This window comes from Oryzias latipes, chromosome 3 (genome assembly GCF_002234675.1).
Source record: "Oryzias latipes chromosome 3, ASM223467v1".
Lineage (NCBI taxonomy): Eukaryota > Metazoa > Chordata > Actinopteri > Beloniformes > Adrianichthyidae > Oryzias > Oryzias latipes.
The window spans coordinates 24,542,084-24,556,105 of record NC_019861.2 but is presented as its reverse complement, the minus strand read 5'-3'; the positions used below and the strand labels follow the sequence as shown (position 1 = coordinate 24,556,105).

The 14,022-nt window shown below is 38.8% G+C and overlaps 1 protein-coding gene across 2 annotated transcripts in view; it reads right to left on the bottom strand.

Annotated features, from left to right (window-relative positions):
- The window catches only part of galnt2 (polypeptide N-acetylgalactosaminyltransferase 2), a 39,566-nt gene extending 25,780 nt beyond the window's left edge, over positions 1-13,786 (bottom strand). The window contains exon 1 of one of the 2 annotated variants that reach the window (XM_011492332.3): positions 13,304-13,786. In XM_011492332.3, coding sequence (XP_011490634.1) covers positions 13,304-13,399 — 96 coding nt within the window. In that variant the 5' untranslated portion in view covers positions 13,400-13,786. The remainder of the gene's footprint in view (positions 1-13,303) is intronic. The other variant, XM_004067373.4, reaches the window with a different exon arrangement.
- Between the last annotated feature and the right edge of the window lie 236 nt (positions 13,787-14,022).

Sequence of the window (14,022 nt, the reverse complement as noted above, 5' to 3'; positions counted from 1 at the left end):
CAAATGATGTCATTTAGTGTGAATGGACGCCTTCAAACAGCAGTTTTATTGCACAAAAGACAGAATTCTTGTTCTGACAACAAATAAACACAGTTTGTAGCTGCATCCAAAAATGTAAGCAGAGCCACCTCAACATACAGAATACAAATAAACTTCATCCAGAGATGCTGCCACCTTCCCTGAACCCAGACTCACTTCAGATGAAGCAGATGAAGCGTGTGAAACTGCTGGAGCTTGAAATTCTGTTTGGAAAACAGGAAAGCGTCTTTTAAATGATTCTATAATGGAAACTCAGCACCAGGATCGAGGCATTTGGAAATGACTGTGATTGACTATTGGATCTAGACCAGGGATGTAAGTAAAACGTGCAGATCAGGGTTATCTGAGGACTAGGGTTGGGAAACATTGCTATAAATAATCCATAAATTACTCGTAACTACCACACGTCTGCATATATTCCTAAAATATTGATGCTAAACGACAAGAACACCTCGTGCTGAAAAACTGTTTTTTAGACAAACACATAGTGTAAATAAAAAACTCTGCAATTGTTAATGTAAGGAGGAAAAAACATCTGATATGACTTTTCTATATTGTCTTCATAAAAAGATGGTCTTTTAGTGAATTAAAAATCACAAAATTGTGTTTATATTTGCATCCCTCCAGGCTGCATTTGTGCAGCAACACACAAATAATGAATGTGGACAAATTTAGACATGAATTATTGATCACAGAGGTTGTTGTTCCATTTTATGCTTAACACAGTAAAGTAAAAACTATTACGTACAAGAAAAAGAGGAGTATTGTAATAGGTGATAAAAGAATGAATATGATTATGTCTGATAATAAATGTTCCCTTTAAAAAGAGCTGATCCATCCAACATTAAATAACATGAAATTACTTTATATATTATATTTAAAACAGCAAAGTTAAAAAACAAATTTCCTTTTGTTTTGAAGTTTTTCAAATCCCGAATGGGTTTTATGAACTCCCCAACTTTCCACCTGTTTTTATTCATTATTAAAATGTATGCTTTATGATTTCAATTCATTATCAAATACATCCTAGTTTACCACTAAAAATTGAAAAACTGCTTTGGTTTAATGATGCATTCACAAATACCCTTCTCTGTAATAAATCAGGCATTTATGTACTTTATGCACCCAAATTTTAATTAAAAAGACATTAAAAAAAATCTTCATCTACATATATTTTGAAAAAAACCATATTGTCATTTGTTTTAGTTTTCAATCAAAAAAACTAAATTTCAGTCATGAAGGACGAATCTCAGACTTCCATCTCAGTTCATTTAAGTCCCAACGTCTTCACCATGACAACTGCTTCACATTTGAAGAAAAACAAGATTTGTTTGCCAGATGACTGGTCTTACACTCTAGCAGAAGGAGAATGTTTGTTAAGGTGATAAAATAAAAGGTATTTACATTAAAAAAACAGCTCAGAACACTAAGTTATAAAGGAGAACATATGTAAACAGATTTACTAAAATGCAGAGACTGATCTTGTGTGTGAGGGAAGAGTCCTTTTGTAATAAACTTCTCTTGTTATGCAGCTCCCTTGAGGGGATCAGGATGCGTCTCATTCTAAATGTACAGAAAGTTATTAAAGACTATTTTTATGAGCTGTTCCAACTGTTAATTCTTCAAAATATACACAAAAAGCTCCTTATTTATCATGTTGCAGCTGCAACATGCAGAAAAAACATTTATTTTTTACAAAAAGAGGTGAATGTATGGATTCTATACAGACAAGAGTTACCGTTTTCATTTAGCCCTGCTTATTTCTAATATCCATAACCCCAGACCCACTACAATCATTCTTTTTTGTTATTTTTCTGATGATGGAGGACATATATAAAGAAAATTAAGCTCAAAATTGCATTTTGGATTATTCATTTATTAGTGATTAATGATGAAGATTTTAATATTCTATGTTATTTAATGTCTACCTGAAGTTTTACGGCATTCATTTTCTTAACCAGCAATTAAGTATCAAAAACTTTTATTAAGACTTCGTTTTTCATCAAAAACAACAGCAAAATGGAGCTGATGCATTCAAATGTTCCGGCAGACCCATAAGGCAGCGCTTCATTTGATTCTCCTTGACAAATCTTTGTACTTTGTGAGACTGCACGCACAAGCGCCATTTCCATTCTCGCTTTAAGCCAGACATGGATCCAGATACCCCGTTCCCCACATTTATCTCAATGCTGCCATTGTGTTTCTGACAGCATAATTGCATTTCGCTGCTTTCAAACATTTTCATCAGTCAGCTGACAGGAGCAGCGGCCTCCCTGACTCTGCTGTCGGCCGTCGAAGGCTGCAGTCGCTAGCTGCTGAGTTGATCATTAACTGACAGGTGAACTCTGACCCGCGGGGCATCACATATTTGGTCACTGTCATGCTGACTGTGGGAAGCAGCCGAAGGTGGAGTCATAAGGAGATGGAGGCTGGCAGGTGAGTGCGTGTTCAGAACAAACGAAGCTGACGGGGAGCAACATCTGCTGCAAGAAAGAAAATGTTTTTTTTCCCACATACAGAGTAGGTGATGCAGATTCACAGCTTTGAATCTAAAAACAAGCACTCGTGTTTCTTCCAAAAGCGCAACACTGACTTAGTGTCTTGGCATGGTCTCAAAAATGACGGTAGACTGCTGAGTGTTTAAACCGTAGGCAGAGGAAGCGTGCAACAACCCATTTCAAACCAATCCAAATTTAAGACTTTAGCTATTCTTAGCTCGTCTTGATTGGCCCTGACACTTTATCGCGTCTGCTTCACCCCCACAGAGCTGAGAGGAGAGAGAAATCAAACATACCTTTTAAGGCAAAAAACACAAAGACGCTCTTAAAAAGCTCTAATCTGTTAGTATAGGAGATCCAGAAACCTTTAAAGCTTTTACGACAGCCGTGAAGAGGCCTAAGAGGATCTACAGACCTGCTGCTGCAACATCTAAACATGATAACAATATCACGGAGACAAACTGGCTCTTTAGGTGTATGTAAAAATAAAACAGCCCAAATACTAAACATCTAAATAGTTATGCAGCAACTTTTTTTAAAGAAATTCAACACCTTGACCTCAACTTTTCCTTTTTTACTGTGGAGAGCTGACAGTAGTTTAAGATGGTATCCTTTGACTTTAACTGACGGATTTATTTTGCAAATACAAGACGATGAGACGAATCTGTTCTTGTCCTATGGTCACATATGGTGGGCCTTCAAATATTTCTTTATCTCGTTAGTGTTAGAACAGGCTAGCAGAGCTGAATCAGCACTTTTATTTCCTGGAAGCCATTAAACCATGATTTAAAAGGAAGCTTGATGAGCTTATTTTTTATTTTTTATTTTTATTTTACTAGTGTTGGTTATTAACCTTAAAGCGTAACCTTTGAAGCTGGAGTTCTTATTGTGTTCCAGTGAGTTTTGAGTATGGTCAAACAGTGGCCTTCCCTTAAGCAAAGCTGAGCAGAGTGACAGCACCTCACACTGAGATAACTGAACTTTGCTTCAGCTGAGAAGTTTAGAGCTGCACTGAGACAAAACAGCTTCACACGCTTCATCTGCTCTCAGCTACACCCTTTAGGGGGCGCCACCATAAATCATGGCGCCCATCTAACCCTATCCTCTGGGTCCGTCACGCTCACACCAGCCACCCTCATGTCCTCTTTCACTACATCCTTGAACATCCTCCAGGCCTCCTCCTACAGCTCCGACCTCAGGATTCTTTTACCAACTCACTGTCTCTCCTCTAAACATCTCCAAACCACCTCAGTGTGGTTTCCATGCACTAATCTCCAAAACATCTAACATAAAATAACCCTCGAGTCCCTCTAATTCACACACAGATACTTTGTCCTGCTGCATCCAACCTTCATATCCTTTCCAGAGCAAACCTCCACCGTCCCTAGATGTTCCTCCACTCGTTCCTTGGCCTCACTACAAATCACAACACCATCTACAAACATGAACCATGAATATTCCTTTCTAACCTCACCTGTCAGTCTATCCATCACAACAATTAAGTAGGTCAAAGCTGATCATTGGTGCAGTACCACCTCCACTTTGAACACCTACAGCACATCTTTTACTAATTGTCTCTATATTGATGTAATTGTTAAAAGTGTAGATTTTCTATTATTGTAATTATTACCATCTGCTATTAACATGTTTGAATTAAATTTTAATAAGAATAATTAGTTGCTTGTAGGCTGCTTGTAGATGGAAGCTAGGGAAAGTATGGGTCACTGGGGTTCTGTCCTCTATTCTCATCTACTTCTCCTGTCCTCTATTCTTGATCATTTATTTATCATTTAGCCTCTGTTTGGTGGAGTGCAATTCATGAGTTGTCCATCTTTCCCACTTCCCTCCGGGAGAGCGGGAGTGATTCCAGATTCCAGGTGGCTGGTCTGTACTTCTGTCTTAAGCCGAAGACCTCGCCTCTGGCTTGCCTGTGTTCCTATCCTTGGCCTTGGACTTTGCCAATGGCTTGTCCGTGCTCCTGGATTGGCAGTGGACCTCGCCTCTGGCTTGTCTCACGCCCTCAGCTGTCCCACAGTTCCATCTGGATGAAGCCCATCCGCTACACTACTCAAAAATGTAGTTGTATAGTTAGATAAGCTAATTCCTCTCTAAGAGTCCTTGTACATCGACTGTCCGTCCTGGGAGAGGATCCCTCCTTCATGAGGACACCCCCTTAGGATCTTTTCTCCGGGAATCTGTTTTTTCTTTTCTTTTTACCGGTGAAGGATGGTCTAAGGGCAGGGATTTAGTTTTTAGTCTGTTTAGTTTAGCCATCAGCTTTTGTATTTTATAACTGATTTTATGTTTTGTATGATTGTGAAGCCCGTTGAGACAACTGTGTTATAATATTGGGCTATATCAATAAAATTGAATTTAATTACTGTAAATTGAATCTCACCTCTCTCTTACATCTCATACATGTCCTGCACACTTCCAACGTACTTCTCTGTCATTCTAGACGTCCTCATCCAAAACCACAGCTCCTTTCTCTCTGTATCCTGTTATAAAGTTTCTCTAGATCTACAAAGACACAACAAAGCTCCTTCTGACATGGAATTAAAACAGTAAACACATCACTGAGAGAAAAATGGAGTTAAAAAAAGAACAAAATGTGATAAAAGACCTGCAGATTAAAAAAAAAAAGTCTTCAAAGAGCATTTACGGCTAAACAGAAATGACAAATAATGCTCAAAATATTCCATCTCAATTAAATCCTTCTGTTACAGCAGATTTTAAAAAAAGTTGTTGGCCAAGTTAACATTTAACATTTTCTTTGCAGTTATCTCATAAAATGACTCAGCACTCAAGAAACTACAGATTACATCTGAAAAGAGGTCAGAACGAGTTCTTCAAAAGCGTCCTTAAGTTCAAGTTTTGTTTAAAAAATAACTAAAAACACAAAATACTGGTGGTTTTAAAAATACTGAAAAGTAATCCTCCAACAAGGGTGGCTGTAGCCAAGCTTGTTTAGGTGTAAATCGGTTGGTCAAAGGTTTAAATTCGGGCTCAGCGTGGCCTTTGTGTCATTTAGCACGACACTGAGAGGATGAAGTTTTTATAGGTAGAATTGAATTAAATGTATTTAAATGGCATCTGAATACGACGTAGCAAAACACTGTGCTGTATAATAAGAAAACCATAAGACATCAAAACAGTTGTTTCAAAAAATGTAATAAGATAAATCAAAAAAATAAATTAAAAGGGTAAAATAAATAAAGTGAAATAGATTAGAATAAAATGTAGAATACTTTACGATCGCATGAGGGGAATTCCTTTGTGACAGCAGCTAAGCAGTAAAGATTACCGTATGAAAAAAAGCAGTAAAGAAAGACAAAAACAGCTGCAGAGTTTCATGCTGTGTCAAACGCTTTGCTGTAAAAGTAGCCTTGAACAATGAAGGAACTTGACATAGGTTCTGTGGCCAAGCGTTCCACAGCTTCTATGCACAGATCTAAAACAAAAAATCTCCTCTGAGATTCCTCCTGGACTTTCAGGAGAAACCGATCAGCTGATAGGAGGCTGCACTGAACAGGGAGAGAAACTCAGAGGTCCTGTGGTGCAACATCAATTAAGGATTTAAAAACAAAGTCAAACTTTGTTTTTTTTTCAACATTTTATAGCTTTTTATGAAGCTTGAACTCAAATACTGGATTCAAATAAATTTCAAATTTTTTGCCACCATATGTCAAAATCTAGTATAAATAGTACTTTTCTATGTTTTATGAGTGAAAATTGATATTACAGCTCAGAAAAAAAATGATGTAATAAGTTAGCAATGCTAAGATAACTTGTGGTAATACTAAATCATTATCATTTTAATCGTCTTGTTCTTAAGTTACTTTAAGTTGCTTGTTCAGTTACTTCCAAACTGCAACAGCTTAGAAAAACTGTGCTGCATTCCTGCGGTCAGTGGAGAGACGGGTAATACATGTTCTGCATGTTCCTCTGCAGGGTGCAGCACTGCTCCTTCCAGTGCTCATTACAACTCCATCACCTGAACAATCCAGCAACACTAGGGCCAGAAAACACAATTTAAGAAGGGATGTGATTACGGTTCAAAAGTTCAACTATTTATCCTTTCTTTTTCAAGATACACAAATCAAACAAATATAAGATTTCAAATTATAAAATTTTATTTTTTACATTAAACCAACAATAAGGTCTATTTAAGGAAACATATAGATATAGATATAGATATAGATAAATTAAAGTGCACAAAATAATTTTGTTTGATTATTTAATTACCTAAACTCTGCCCAAAAATAAAATAAAGGTTAAAATGTTGGTTTCCCCTTTCAAAAGGTTATTAAAGCTCGTCATAAACTGCAAAGAATTACCAAATAATTTTGATATAGTCACTGGGAGACTAGTGCAATTCGATTTTTATATTGTAAAAGATCAACTTTCCAATACTTTATAAAAAGGCACTCATCTATTGTGATTACTTTCAATATGTTGAAAAAAACCCATGTTTTATGTAAAGTTTATTAGGGGACACAAAACAAGAATAAGGAATCTGTGACCCAACCGTAACAGATGAATCATCCATCTGCTGCAAATGTGTCGGCCTAAGAAACAGGTGGGTGGATGGAGTTTACGTTTACAGGCACCACCACCCTTTTGTCTGTTTCTTTTTTTTGAACCTTTTATTTGAAAGTCAGCTGAAACCAACAGCTAAAAGCAAATCAGATGGAGCAGCTTTAAAATAAAAAAATAAAGTAAGCGACATCCCATCTAAAAACGTCACAGATGAAAACAGAGGGCAGCATCAGCTTTAGACGTCTGTGCTGTTAAACCCCCATAGATGCTTGGATTGAAGGGATCCGGGAAATATCTGCTCGATTTTGTCATTTTCAGGTATTTTTGTGGCAAAGAGAGCATAAACCACCAGAGCGTCATGGATGGCTGCTGCATTTGCATATAAAATGCTCCACATTTGAATGTCCTTGCCATAGAAAGGGCAAAAAGCAAATCTGTTCCTCATATCAGGTCGATATTTGGAAATTTAGTCCGATAACAGGAGCTCAAATTGCTGCTAAAAACCCACCTTGTACTGACCGAACTATCATGTTTAGACTCCAATTGATGAATAAAACCTGAAGGGAAGTGCTTTTAAATCAATCTCAGCCTAAGAAAGAGCTCTTTGAAAGGCCTCAGCTCTTTGAGACTCCCAGGAACAATAAACATCTTTTTCTCAAATAAACGCTCTTCATCTGGCGAAGAAGAAAATTGTTTTAAAAAAAAAAACATAATTCGGATTAGAACACACAAATGCAAAATTCATGAAGGCTTTTATCAGACTCACACTCTGCCAAAGTAACAGCAACTAAACTTCCTTTTTTTTTTACCCTCTTGTTTGTTCAATTTGTTTGTTTGCATATTTGCACAACCTTTTTGTGTCTATTTTGTTGATAAAAAAAACAAAAATATAGGTTTGGATACATTTCTGTTCTGGCATTAATAATGTATTTAAAAATCGGAATTGATAACTTGTAACTTATTGGTTTTCTAGCTCAGTAAAAAAAAAACTGCCCCAATGTTGGACAGAGAGTTAAAAAAAGGACACGCTTCATGAAGAGAATTCAAACGGATAGAGGAACCTTGTCAAGCAGGCTGCCAGGACTGGACTTTCCTGTACTTCTGGACTCATTTCTGAAAAAGATTTGACAGGAAAACAAAGAAACTGCAGAATTGTTTCTTAAAGTATTTGTATTAACTTTCAAGTAGTTCAACTCATTAGATCCTTTCAGTAAAGCGAATGAATCACTGCCACACTACTGAATCTTCTTGATTTCAACTATAATATGATCTAAAATGTAACACAATTTGATTGTATATTGATTTATTTTCATTATCCATTCAAAACTAGTATAGTTTATTTAAGAAGAAAAAATATTTTTCAAATAATTCATGATTTCAACCGTTCAAAGATGAAACTTGAGTTGTCAAAATATAAATTCTTACATAGAAAACAGAAGAAAAACAGTTTTTCTGCCTGGGAATTAAAAAAAAATCAGAGAAAACTGCTTTAATAAGAATTTTGGTTTATAGCTATATAAGGATCAAAGTGAAGCTCGACTTAACTGATTACTCTGAAATTTATGGTAAATAGCATAGCGATAAACTTCTACTTCCCTTTTGCAGTCCCATTCATCCAACACACAGTCTGACATTCAGTGTGCTGCTCAAGGACACATGGGCAGGCAAGGCAGGAACCAAACCTGCAATCCTCCAATAAGAGGTCAACGGCTCTAACTCTGCACCACGACCACCTTTAAGGTATTTTTGAAATGTAAAAGTACAAAATAAACCACATTTATTCTTATTATTTTATTATTAATTATTAATTTAACCCTTTTTTGGGGAAATCTATGAAAAACTTATGATATACAGATAAAAAACAACATAAAACAATAGTTAAGACCTCCTTAACTCACTAACTTTTAACCAAAAAGACAGTGCCGTTTTACACAAATGTTGCTTCAACAAAGTTTTGGAGTTGGGATGACCAATCTTAAGATTTTTTTTTTAATTCCCAGTACCTACCTATAAAATGCTTGGAAAGCTCATTTGTTTATGATCGTTTTTTAAATTATTTAAAAGTATTTCATCAACATGTAAAACACTTTAAACATCCACATTATGTTTTTAAGCTTCTGTCTGCTGAACATCATCCACAGAGCAAAAGAAAATCACTAATTTTCCACAATCTATTGCACAATCCACTATGAAGCTGCACAAAGAGAGTTATTCTGTTCAAAGCAAGTTTGATGAATTTATTGTTCAAGAAAGAAAAGAAAAACGTACACAAAAAAGAAGACTAAAGCTTCTAAAATTACTCCTTGAATAAGTGGAGCATTTGTAATCATCACATTACCAGCCACATTCACAAAAATCAATGATCCAAACAAGAATTGCGCATTGAAAAAGGAATCAAAGCTCCCCCAGCTTCATTTGAGCCCCATTGATTCATGCGTTTGCTCTGAGGAACTGCATTTACTTAGTTTAGCAATATTGGATCTGAGGGCCGAGAGCATTCAATTGTATTTTGGTACTGTAAACACATTGAGCTGCAGAGGCCTCGAGTGGTTTCAAAACCGCGGCTCTCGAGAAAAAGTGTCTCCGCTGTACACAACTGCAGGAAGTCTAAAAAAAAAAAAAGTCTGATCAATGCTCCAAGTGTCACAGAGTAAACATTTTCCGAATGCTCTGCTGTGATATCCATGACCCATTTTGGACTTACAGTCACTTTATACAAAAGGTTGTTTTTTGAATAACAACATTAAGCTGAAAGCCAAACTGCTGAAGTGTAGGGTGAACTCAAGTCAGACATAAAAACCTGCATCAAAAATTGGTTCATATGCAACAGATTTGATGCCACAGCTGTCTGGACTTACTGTCCCGAGGGGAAGAAATGTATCTTACTCCAAACTCTCTCTGTCAGACTGGGATCTTTAAAAAAAAACTCTCCTTTTTTTCCTGTCATTAATATTTGTTGTTAAAATTCAATGTCCAAATTTGGAGCAACTGTGAAGACAGACGGGCGCATCGATGAACCTGAGCAACGGGCAGTGGCTGCAGATAACACGCTTCCATTTCTAGGTCTTGGGTCCTCACTGAGCAGTTTCACACGTGATCTTTCTCCAAACCCTCAGTTTGCTTGTCTGGAAAATAAATAAGTTTCAGAGACTCAGCGGCCCAAAAGGGGAAGGTTTCCAAAAAATGCACAAAGCACATCCAGAAATTCCTGATTTCTAAGGCTCTGTTGCACCTTTCAGTCACAGCTAACCTGCAGATTTCATTATCATAGGACATTACAGAATATGTTGGTGACTTGTCATTTTTTGCAAACTCTCTTTTAATGTTTAATTAGAGAGTAAATCTGTTTTTGAAAAAAACTGGTTGAAGCATATGCTCATCTTTAATTGAATTTGAGTTTTTGCTTTCTGTCCTTTCCTCTCGCTGAAAGAGATTATTTCATAAATGCGACTTTCTGCTGCTTTGACCATCATTTTCCACAACCTGATGCTAGTCAGGAAGCTAGACGTGGAACAGCTAAAGGAGGAAAAAAAAACTCCCTCTTCATTCTCTTCCACAAGGAAAACCCTTTTTTTTCTTTTTTTTTTTAAATGGTGCCATTTTCATGAGGCAGCTGGCTCATGTGAGCAATATTGTCTTCTTGTGTACAAAAAGCAGCTCGCATAGCGTCTGGGTGTCTCCTAAAGAGGACAGCAGTGAGTGTAGGGAGACGGAGAACAATTCACATCCACACTCTGCATCACTCAAGGAGATTTATTCAGATTTGGTTAAACTTCAAACCTATTAAGTAAATGTCAATATGCTGAGAGGCTAAGTAATGTTGAGTCTGTGTGTAAGTTTGGGTGGAAACATTGCACAGCCATTGACGGTAAAAACAGTCTGTTTTTTTACACAACTCCTCTCAGCTTACAAGGTAAGATGATGCAGATAAGGTCCAGTTGCCTTAAGGTCGGTCGAATAAAACCATTGCTGTGATAATTAAAAGAGGAATAGAGTGGTTACCAGTCACAAACAGGGATACAATTATAATTTATTATCTACAAAGTGTTCTCTTGAACTTTTTTGTTATCCAAAGACAAATATTCTTTTACAATAATAATGATCATCTTTCTTCCAAACACAGCAAATACTAAAAAGCAACAGCAAAGCAATTCAAGCTGCACATAGTGGGGACTTCTCAGCCGGCAGTAATGAAAATGCGTTTGGATGAGTGCTTTGAAGTGAGGAGCCAGAGAAGCATCAGTGTGTGACTGAGCCGGAGATGCCAGCGGAACTCTTTTCCTGCAGACACACTGTCCTGCAAACTCTTCAGAAGGGCCCGTTTGAGATAACCTGGTAAAAAGTGTGACCTTGAACACACGGCGCTGGAAAAGAGCGTGCGAGACACAGCCGCATGCATGGAAGAAAGCAAAAAAAGTTCATTAGCTCACAATTATTTAAGAAAATGACTATCATAGGTTTAAAAATAAGGGAACGACAGGTTTTCTCCATGGTCAGTTTGGGCTTCTGCTTCTGAAATATTCAAAAAAGTTAATAGGTTTTACCCTAAAGGGATATATATCCCCTCCCCTCAAACTGAAGCAGGATGCGACAGCAAACTACCCTTACAAGTATGACCAAACTGCTTAAAACAGATGTACTGTCCTTCTGGTGGAGCCTTACTGGGTATGGCTGCTTTCAGTTATTCTGCTTGATGCAGACGGATCCAGCCTCCAATGACCTTAAAGATCCCTCTGCTTCATCTTTTATTGCAACATTTTCCGTTCCATTTTTCAGTTTCCCGTTCCTCTGAAGCACAGTAGAATGTCTCAGTCTGCAAAAAATTGCAATGCAAACAAAGCCGTGTTGCCTTGCTTCTGTGCACACGCCTTTGTCAAGAGATCTCTCCACCGCCCTTATTAACACCTCTAACAATCCGGCTCTGGAAAAAGTTTCTCACAGTAGTTTAGTCACTTTGACTCTGCTGAAAAGCTCAATAAAATGTATGCAGTACACACACACACACACACACACACAATAAGCTGAGATATCACTTATTGAAATGTAAAAGGGACTGCTGGTGCAAAGCAAGTACAACAATGAAAGATAGGCTAAAATAAGACACGGGTCTTCTTCACACACAGGCAACTGCAAGAGCAGCAGAGGCAAAGCAAACAGACAACCTCAACTTACAGGTAGATCCACCAGGATGTAAAGGTAAATAAGAAAAACTCGCTCTCAGGTTACCCTCAATTGCAAAAATCCCCATGTCTTAGATCATATCAGAGTGATAAATCTGTTTAAAAAGGTACATGCATGCATATAATCCCAATCCAGCACATGCATGCATATATCCACTTTGATTTAATAAAAAAACAGATTTACAGTTCTTTGAAATGAAGGTTGTCTTTGTAAAGCCAATGATTTATGTATTTAAAGTGAATATTTAACACCAGATGCCCTGCTTTAGAGGTCAATCTGCTGCATTTGAATGGTGTCAGCCATCAAACAACCACATTTCAAGATGGACAAAGTGCTTAATCTTCTTGTTAGATTAAGTAGAATCTCATTTTGTATTTTTTATTTTTCAGTGTTTAGTTTCATGAAGTTTCATGTTCCTACAACACCACACAGCTGTTGAAATGCTTATTAATGGTTCAGGATGGGGGTCACTGAGTGGAATCGAGGGAATGTTTCAAACTCTGCTTGGAACCATGAGAAATAAATGGCAGTTATTTGGGGGCTTTAAATTTCACACACACTTCCTGGTCTTTGCTCATTACTCGGCGGCAGCTTGTGCTGACGTGCTCCACAGACTAAACCCCCCATCCCCCGGCCTCAAGAGCCAGGCCAGCAGCCTCATTTCCCAACGCCTCCTCCACGCTTCCCAGCGTCCACACATCCTCTGGGACTCAGCTGACTCCCCCGGCGTCACCGCGCTCTCCGTTTTCCCCGGGACGGCGCGGAGATCGCCGGCATACCGGGAGGTCTGAACACGCCGACCGTCCAGACCAACGGTCGCCGTTCACCCCCTTCCCTCCCTCCCATCCACCCCCAAATCAAATCCTGCCCACTGTGATACTAGCAGGCCGTTCATCAAAATCTTCACCGAACCGCGCAACAGCGAAAGGGAGCGCCCCCCATGACGAGGGCAGCGGCGCCGAATCACATCAGCTTTGTCCTCGAAGTGTGGCTCTGTCTGACGGGCGCCGGGCGGACCGGCAGCAGTCGATGAACGGAAATCCTACCTTTCGACTGAGCGTTGTTCCCGAATAGAAATAGTAGGCAATCCCCAGCACCCACAGCACCGCGAAACACAACAATATCCTCGATTTCCTCCGCATGGCTGCGACTTCTCCCCGTCCGCCCGGCCGTGTGTCTGACCGTCTCCCCGCTCCGCTCGTCTCGGGCCACTAGCAGCGGCTTGTCCCGGTCAGCTGTGTCCGCGCGGGCAGCTTCGCTGAGCGGCTTCGGCAGCCTTCCTTAGTCGGCAAAGCGGAGCGGAGGGAGCAGGAAGCAGCGAGCCACCATCAGCGGGGTTAGAGGGCAAAGGCAAGCCTACTCTAATCCAATCAAACACCGGCTCAGGAAGCCCCGGAGGAGGGCCCGGACCGGCAACGAGTCGTGCCCTGCGGTTCCGTGCTAATGTGGGGTAGGATGGGGGTGGTGGAGGCAGTCCCTACAGGAGGTGGTTGTTGAACATTTTGAGAGAGCCCCCGGACCTGTAAGCGATAATAACACGCTTCATGCTTTCACTGTCACTGCTCGGACGATAGAGGGCGCCAGAGACGCTCTAAATCTGGTTGAATGCGCAAGACTTCAAATTAAAAATCATTTTCTGAATTTTGTTATCTATATTTCTCCAACATTTATAAATAAAACAAGTATTTTTTTCCGACATTAAAATACACCTTTATTATCCGATTTCTTAATATGTTTTCTTAATATACTGCTTCACATTGGCCTA